General features: G+C 41.3%; 1 protein-coding gene across 1 annotated transcript; it reads right to left on the reverse strand.

Moving 5' to 3' along the window:
• Window positions 1-802: 802 nt before the first annotated feature.
• hoxc1a (homeobox C1a) lies at window positions 803-6,401 on the reverse strand. The gene is made up of 2 exons (XM_085444508.1): window positions 5,840-6,401; window positions 803-2,260 (listed from the first exon to the last, which is right to left on the reverse strand). The coding sequence occupies exons 1-2, from the start codon at window positions 6,354-6,356 to the stop codon at window positions 1,890-1,892; spliced, it is 888 nt and encodes a 295-aa protein (XP_085300634.1). The 5' UTR covers window positions 6,357-6,401; the 3' UTR covers window positions 803-1,889.
• Between the last annotated feature and the right edge of the window lie 3,022 nt (window positions 6,402-9,423).

The following is a 9,423-nucleotide window of genomic DNA, read 5'->3' on the forward strand; positions in this document are numbered from 1 at the left end:
GGTATGGAATTATAATATGAACAATTATCATATGGCCTACTCGCCCTTCTATTCAGCTCCATGAAATATTGTTGTGTGGACACACACACCCCACACCAGAACAAAAGCATTTGGAGTTGCTTGTTGAAAAAAAGAAGAAGAGAAAACGAAAGAAAGGAAGAGAAAAGCTCAGACTTCGAGGTCACCCAAATTAATGGTGCATCTTGCTCTCTCAGAGCCGCTGACCGGGTCATCGTTGTTCCGAGGCAAGGCAAAGGTCAGGAGGTGAGAGGTGAACTCTGGTGTAACTGCATATATTAGCTTGGCCTTGCAGCCTCCATGTCTACTCTTGTGCCCTACAAAGGCGCAATTGTATTACTTTAAATGAGTATTACCAGTAGCATTTTACTTACATGATACAAATACAAATTCAAACGAGAACGCTCGTCAGAGGTTTGAAACCGACCCAATTTCTTCCTCCTCCTCCTCCTCTTCTTCTTCATCTTTTTTTTTTATCCTAGCACTTTATTTCTAATCTCCAACACTCAAGTTTAATTCCTTTGTTATGATTAATATCCGTTTTGGATCCAGTAACCTTCATATCCAGTGCAAACACGCTAATTGAAAGCTAAACAAAAATATTCCCTTACACAAAATTAATGTGCCTGATGGCCCATATCTTGATATTAAAGTAGACATTAACATGATAGAAACGCAGTGTGATACCGGAAACATAACAGTGTTTAAGGGCCGTGTTTACCATCATTTACTTTATATGAGATGAGATGTGAATCTGGAAGGAATATTTAGCTGCTCGAACTGCTGGGGCCACACAGTTTATTGGTTGATCTGCAAAACAGCACAGGCACCGTTTTATTGTCTCTTCTCCCGCATGAGTCTTTCAGCTAAATTATCATTTTCTGATGCATATATAGAAGCAATAAAAGACGCAACAGCTCCCGATCGCGACGTTTCTACATTCCATTAACATGCAGTTACACATGCATGCAAATGCTCACATATTTGTGCCTCAAATGGATGGATCACCACGGATCAATACTCCAATACGAGCCCGTCAATAAATCTCTCCATCAATCATGGCATTTTAATCGTTCCGTGGATAAAGGAAACAGTGGGAGTGGATAAAACACACGACACGAAGGCAGGATTCAAAGCGAAGCTAAATTAGCTTGATAAATATTTGGTAACATAACGCGTGGGCTCTGCCTACAACAGGTGTATCTCCTCCTGTCCTCAAATGTGAGCCGTCAGAAGCAAACAGCTTAAACAGAAACAATTCCACATAATTGTGGACTTTAATTTGTCTGAGACGGCAGCTATGGCATAATGTGAATAAATGCTGTAAAAATATCAGAATAAATAATAATCATAAATAGATCTTCAATAAATAGAAATAATACATTTTACATAGAAACTGGGAAGCACGAGTTAAAATGTGTTCAAGTTTGCCGAATAAATTGTCCAAAAAAAAAAGTAAAAAACAAAAACAAAAAAAAGAAACACAAAAAACACAAAAAGAAAATACGCAAATGGACTTCCACAGTTTCTATGGGCAATTAATATGAGTTTGTATCTTCGTTTACATTGTGTAGATAGGAGCGCAATGGGATGAGTTGAATTTTAATATTCAAATCAGAGCACCAGTCTGAAGCCGGAGAGAATGACAAATCGTCTGGGCCCGTTCTTGCATGAAGAAACTTGCCTTTGCGCTTCTTGCGTTAAGCATCCGTCGTTGTAAGCAAATAAAGGTGAAGCCTGATTGAAAACGATGCAAACGCCAATCAAAACATTTGCAGACTTGCCGTGTAACGCACGATGCAGTTCAGGAGTTCAGGGGCAGGTGTTTGTTTGTTTGTTTTGATTTTTTTTTTTTTTTTTTTTTTTTTTGGCTAGGTCGGTCCGTGGAAGGGGCAGGTGTCCAAAGTGTCGGCGTGTGAGTGCGGAGCCGCGGGCCTTGGGTCGGAGAGTAGCCCGTCTCTCTGTAATTTCTTCTCCTTCATGCGTCTGTTCTGAAACCAAACTTTCACCTGGGTCTCGCTAAGCTGCAGGGCGCCGGCGACCTCCACCCGCCTGGCCCGCGTCAGGTACTTGTTGAAGTGAAACTCCTTCTCCAGCTCGGTCAGCTGCTTGGTGCTGTAACTGATCCTCGGGGCTCCGTTCATCGTGGGATGGCCGTCCGCGCAGATGCTGCGATTTCCAGCCTCCACCACACCGAGGCCCGAGTCAACAATACTGAACCCACAGGTCATGCGCGTCCTGACTGGGGAGAGAGAGAGGACATGAAAACCTTCTTTAGCAAGATCAATGAGGCTACTAACAAAAGAAGCACAAAACCTTTCTGAATTAAATTATCCACGCCCATATCCTCGATTTAAGCTGAACCCCAAAGCTGAAAACGTGAAAGGTTCAGTTTGTTCGGCTATACGTGAAGTCATAACTTTGTTTCCAGAAAAAAATAAATTCAGTGTTTACTGAATAAATGATATGCAGTCCAATCTCAGTGATAATGGAGAATAAATAAATAATCGTTATTATATTTTTTTACTTAAAGAGTAGTTCAGTATTGAAGCATTCACCGGGGATAAAATGATATAAAACTCATTTACAGGAATTGGCTCTGTGCCAGTCTAATGATTTAAAGTGTCCCCTGTATAATGAAGATGTTTCATCAGAAGTATCAGCTTTACCAAAAAGCCTATAGGCAGGGTGCAAAATCCTGAACTGCTGTAAAGCAGAGAGGCTTGAAATGTTGTGCTATCTACATGGGACATAACAACAGAAAGACCTGTGCAGCACATTGCAGTCCACAAGCTCACAGCTTGGAAATCAGATTTAAAGTGAAACTTCTGAGTGTGAGTTTGGATGTTTTGCAGTATTACTGGGCAGTATTATATTTTAAAAGCGTGTTCATCAAAACATTCAGCGAGTTCATTAAAAACCGTATAGAAAATAATATATGCCGTATATTCTGATATAAAGCAGTCAGATGTTTGGCGATTCAACACAACTTTGTAGCATTTACAGTCCATTAACTGTATTCATCGGAATCATTAATTATTTGCCTTCGGGTCTTTCTGTGTCAATGACAGTTTAACAGTTTACAAATCCTTTCGAACGCTGCATTAATGACAAATGTCTCCATTTTTGTCCTCTGAGGTTTCTGGGTTACACATTAAAGTATCATCTGTGCTACTTATGTGCAATGAATGACAGGAAGTGCAGCTATATCTGGATTTTTCATTGCTGACATTGTGGGTAGTCGTCAGTGTGTCTTTGCCTCTGAGAAAATGGGCTGCTGCTTCTGCATAATGGAGTCAGTGTGCCAGGTGTAGAGCAATGCCTCCCACCACAATTCATAGAGAGGAAGGTTAACAGGCCTCCAGCCACTTGGAAAAGCATAGCAGATGGAAAGGTCAGTTATAGGATAAATGTCAACATCTGTGTTTTAAGAAAATGAATGCGAAGGTGACCAAGCCTGAGAATTTGAGGCCAGTGAATATGAAGAACCAATGCAGAGAAACTGTACGTAATTAAGAACTTGAGCTTTGTGGAGTGCAAATCACATGCACATTCTGATTAATGGCTCCAAAGATAATAGAATTGATGCCGGCCAGAGGGCATAAAAGAATCAAACTAAATATTTGAGGAATGACTTGCATGCTTAAAAATAGCCAGCCAGCAAAGGGAATGGAAGGGCCTTCCAAGCCAAGGAGAGGGAAGAAGAAAAGGGATAGATCAATACACATTGCCTCAGTCATCTGGGCATCCAGCCCACAGTAATTCAGGTGCTGTCAAAGCATAATTGAAGAATGACGCACTGGGAGTATATACACTGAGCCAGGAGATCAGGTTACAGCAGGTCTATGGAGGCCTTTCAACATGGAAGAATACGCAATACTTTTTTTTTTTTTTTGGGGGGGGGGGGGGGGGGGGGGGGTTGCAAAACCAATACAACCTCCAGAGGAAAGCATACTTTCACTAATGACTCTTTTACAAGTTACACAGTAGTCCTAATGAGTTACTCCTACAGATGATCTCCTTCAGAGAGAAACAGAAAGAGGTTACAGAGATACAAACAATACTGGCAGGAAATGTCTTTTTGCGTGGGTGGGTGTGAGCAAATGGTTTTCCCAAGCACATGGATTTGGATCATGTGAGTGTGTCTCTAATGTGTTTGATGGATAAAATGACTTTGAGATCAATCAGCAGTGTGCCTGCCACCTTCTACCTTCCTCGCTTTGGCAATATATCCGGTCTAAAGAACATGAACTGTAGGTTTTTCTATTTGTTTGTTGGTTTGTTTGTTTCTTACACCATTTCATTTTTTATAATAAATCAGCTGTGTTTATGCCACATTTCTGTTTCTGTCACAGCGACATCTTTAAAAGAATCTGCAAATGCAGATCAGTAGCTAAGCCACTAATGTAACCAAGGATTTTTTTATTGTATTTTTTTTAAATGTATTTGTTATTTCATTAGTTTAAGCTTGACCCATTGCCACACAGTTTTTTATTCTGCGACCGTCCGGTGGACTAATCTGAATATTGAGCAAACAGTTGGGTTCTACAGATTTTACGTTTGTTGAGTCACAAAATGATCAAAATTAAAATCAAATGTGATGTCTCTCCTTTTTTGAGAGCATACAAAGGTAGCAGAAAGATTATGACATCATTTTATGTTCAGATTGTTTGTTGCGTCCCTTAAAAGACAAGCTGGGCCCTTCTACCACAAATAGTTTTTTTGTTTGTTTCAGATTTGGTCACTGGATATTTGGGTCAGCAGCATTCTTACTGCAGACACAGACTATTAAAAAGAAAAGAAAGAAAAAACAATACTGGACCACCGCTGTTGTAAATCTTCCTCCATGTAAAATTTATGAAACCCAGCCCAAGTACAGTGGCCAGTCAATCAAGTGACATTATTGATCAAATGAAGGATCTACATAAGATACTATAACTCACATAAAATTGAGGATTGATGGGCATTTTTCACATTAGTATGCTCCTGATATATATTTTTTAAAGTCTGGGATATGTATTCTTCTGTGGGCTCTCTGCCCAGAACTCATCAGTCAGTGAAATGGTGATCTGTGACAGCAATTATGTTAAAAAGGTGGACACATGTAAAGGTGCTGCAAACTGAAATCAATACACAAGGGCTTTCATTACAAACAGACAACTAATCAATACTCAGGGAGCACTTCAGCTTACAGGAGTAAGTTTTACTCAACTTCCTGTGAGCCTCGACAGGCAGTGGTCTGTTGCATTATTCAAAGTCTGCTGGTTAGTAAGGGCAAGGGTAAATAATTGATTGTTTTCTGGGTTGAATATACACTGAGGCTAAACAGGCTTCTCACTGTACTTCACCTTCTCCCTCTGTGCACAGTCTAAACCCGGCTTGCAACAGTAGGTGGAGCAAAAAATGTTAAATAACCTAACAGACATATTAACATGAAACCGTTAAGAAAATTGCACCCGACTCCTCATGAGCATATTCAAATGTGGCGTCGAGTAGGAACAGCTATAGCTGCCTTCGAAGCGTTTTGATTTGCTTTTTAAGGTGGGAGCATTTATCTTTGAAATTCATCTTTTGTTTGTTGGTGACGGAGGAAATCGTTCACTGTGACGCATCACACACGTCAGCCCCCCCCCCCTCCTTTTTTTTCTTTTCCTGCTCGAATAGAAAACTTCGATCAAACTTTCTCAACTATAAAGGGAAGTTATTTAAAAGCTAAAAACCGAACAAAACAAATTTACAAATTATCCCAAATTAAATTCGCGGTCATTTCACCCCTCCCTCTCTCGCTCAGTGTCCCTGAACACACACATAAAAAACTTACCCGCCCGGTGCTGACTCCTCTTTACTCTCATCCACTCAAAAGTTTTACTCCTTTCATCCGTATCAGCTCCTTTACAGTCCGGGCTCGTGGAGCTTCCCACGGTGATGTGAATCTCGGGGATATTGTGAGGGTAAATTTGAATTTCCTCCGTAAGGGACCCAAAGCGCTGTGGCTTCTCTTTATTTGACGCGCAGTATCCACGTCCTGGAGAGCCCTGCCCCTGCACCCTGCACCGCCAGGGGACACGGGACGAGTGGGGGCAGGCCAGTGTCGAGAATCCCTCCAGAGCCTCAAACCCTGGAGGAGGAGGGCTGTCCGAAGAGGTGCACAAAGTCAGACGCGGAGAATAAAATCCCGAGGCAACTTCCACCTCCACTTTCCCCTCCTCATCACGACCACCGAGTTCAGGATGAGACCTGCTGCCCAGGTCCTGGTTTATAACCTCTTTTGCTCGGCAGCAGCCCGTTAACAGAGGGCTATTCTCCCCTTCGGCCGTTAACTCTTGATAGGAAGTCATTATCACCTTTCCCCTGCATAATCATTGGACGGGCTTGCACTTCATGCCCGGCCTCTCATGCATGGTCAGGCGGCTGGACGACCGTGGGGACATTCCTCAGAGGAGAAACAGCAGTCCCTGATTGATGGAGATGACGTGCCCTCCCCTTCTCGGCCAATAGCTGGACATCTCTGTCATCAGGCTGGACAAAACTGATTAAGCCGAGCAAGCAAGTTGCGAGACTCGCTTAAGGTCAACATTTTTAATGGTGTCCGAGCACAACAAGCAGGCCCACAGAACAAAACTACAAACATCCTTAGAAAGCAGCAGGAAAGTCAATCATCATCACACTGAGGACCTCTGTGGGCCTCTCACCTTCAGACAGGTAGGACACGACGCCAAAAAACACAGTTTTTGTCCATTTAGACAAAGTCATATTCTTCCTCACTGGTTATTTTTCAAGATAACAATAAAAAAACTTTTTGTCCAAAGTCGAATTAGCATAATATAAGTCTACACTGATGTAGTTAATGGATTATGTAAATTTTTCAAGGCTTCTTGAAAAACCCAGGGCCCTCTTTAGCAAAGGGCTTAGGTCATGTGAAAGACACACTTGACGGGTTCAGAGGTCGTGACAGCTGGTATTTAGAAGTTCAGTGGCAGCAGATTTGTAATTAGTCTCGAACAAATACAAAAAATGGCTCCGCGTGAAGATCAAGAAGCTGTAAGTGGGAGAGAGGACGTGTCCAGCTCAAGTTTGACGTGCTCCTCAGCTGGGTTAGCAGCTGCTTTTACGACTGTACTTTTCTCGTGTTTAACCGGAAATGAACTGCTGTGGGACAATTTTCGCGCATGTGTAAACAGGGTTACATGGCTGAAAGTTGAAAGAGTGACAGAAAATATATTTAGATATTAAGAAGCGCAAAAAGCTGCTGGGTCTGCACCGCCCTAAAAGGCATTTGGTGCAAAAGCAGATCTACAGGCGCACAGCTACAGCAGCTCACAGATCAAGGAGCTCCACAGTGCAGCTGTTTGGGTTTTTTTTGTTTTCATTTATATATTTATTTATGCATTTATTTCTGGTGACCTACTTTCAAATTCACGCATCACTGTGACACTCAGCTTGGCCGCATACATTTAAAACCATGGGAATTAATAGAGCTGATAATGCCCTGATGCGCCAGTGCTAACGTCTAATATTCATTTGAAAACCACATTTATTTTCGCTTTCACTTTGATCCCACTTCACAGCTTCTATATATCCAATATTTTGCGAGGGTTGAAAAAAAGAATGACAAACATTAAATAGCTAGCTTGTTATTTTTAAGTTTCAACGATCATGTGATCGTTTTATTTTTTATCTCTGTAAAAAAAAAATGCTGTGATCCTGCAAATAAGTTGAAGACGTGTAAAGAAATTTAATAATTTTAACTTATTTACACCTGTATTTTTGTTTCCCACGGACTCTTAGTTTAATTAGTTAAAAAACCAACCTATTAATTAGTAAATTAAATTTTTATATATGCATTTTATTACTACTTAAATATAGTAACTACACGGTTATATTACCTTTTTATTATTATCATCGCTAGTGGTAGTAGTAGCAGCATAACTGTCATTAACATTATTAATATTAGTATTATGTGCTATCTAACAGGTAACATTTAATTAAAACCCTAACCTATAAAATATCTGCCTCCGTTCTTATCGCGTTATTTTAACTATATTTTCTATGTCTTTTAAGTCTGCAGTAATTACAAAATAATTCAGCGTAATGAACAACTTCTAACTGCATTCTTACAACACAGAAATATGGTCCCAGCTGTGGGAGTTAATGGGATTCTACAGGCAGCGATGTGCTGAATGACTGAGTGCAATATATCCCTTCTCTCCATGCATTTGCATGGTGCACTGATCCATCTTCATGTCAGCTCGGAGGTTACTCAGGGTTCACGCGCTAGCTTGTTTCTCTCCTCCACACTCTAAATAAATCTCTGCAGCTTTCTGTTTACCGCCTGAATATAAATTTGTTTGCAGTCGATCGAAGACCTGTGCGGAGGTATTAGAAATTGTATTTCTGTAATGGCTTTCAGCAGAGGGAGGCGGGGGACGGGAAAGGGTTGCAGAGAGGGGAAAAGAAGAGGAAGAGGGGAAAAAAACAGGTGCGGGCAATCTCGGTTTTTACATTTGCAAATGATTTTTTTCCTTCCCCTTGTTTTTGCTGCAGCCACAGACTATTGCAGCCTTTGGATGCATTCAAATTGCATTCAAAATCAAGTAACCTTTTTTTTAATCTCATAGAACAACAACAACAACAACTACCCATGTTTTATTCCTAGAAGTGCCATATGCTTGATTAGCATATATGAGGTGTTGTTCCACATCACTGCCCGGTGGAACAGAAGTTGCATGATTTTGTTTAGCTCAGACTCCTTCCTCTGGACAGCTTGTGTCCCCTTAACCACAAATTTTGCACAAGATTTAGAAAGAGTATAATCTCTCTGTTTAAATGAAATGGATCCTGCAAATACAATTCTGAATTTGAATCCCCCTCAAACCAAACTCTGCAGTCTTACACACATACCAGGAATGGGAATATTCTGCCCATAAACACCTGAAATACCCTCTTAAACCTGAGTGCAGACATTTTCTTCCTTTCCATCATTATCCCCGTAGTCTCTATTGTTTTGACTGGAGGTGAGGTAAACATGGCAACACTTAGGTGGCTATGTCAGGAGCCAGGAGGAGGTGGGGGGAGAATATTGACCGATGTTAATTTGTTTTGCGTCCATGTTCTGATGTGTGTCAATAGGCAGTCAAGGCCCTGGGATCAGTGCGGCCGTGCTCGGATTACCTCCTTGGTTTTGAAGTGAACTCTCATCCTGCTGCTGCTGACATAATGCTGCAACCGCAGTTGACACCAGACCCTTGTGTAGCCCTGCAACACTGTCAAGTCTCATTATGTGTCAGCTCTTGAACCTCACAAGGCTGAGAATGTTAATGCAGTTCCAAGACGGGAAGATGGCAGCTATCTATGCCATGTTCATGGTGGGAAGGTTCATCAGACATCACGATAGAGCTGTAATAT

This window comes from Copadichromis virginalis, linkage group LG20 (genome assembly GCF_057382275.1).
Source record: "Copadichromis virginalis isolate Kocher_CV1m ecotype Utaka linkage group LG20, C_Virginalis_male_GT1.1, whole genome shotgun sequence".
NCBI classification, from domain to species: domain Eukaryota; kingdom Metazoa; phylum Chordata; class Actinopteri; order Cichliformes; family Cichlidae; genus Copadichromis; species Copadichromis virginalis.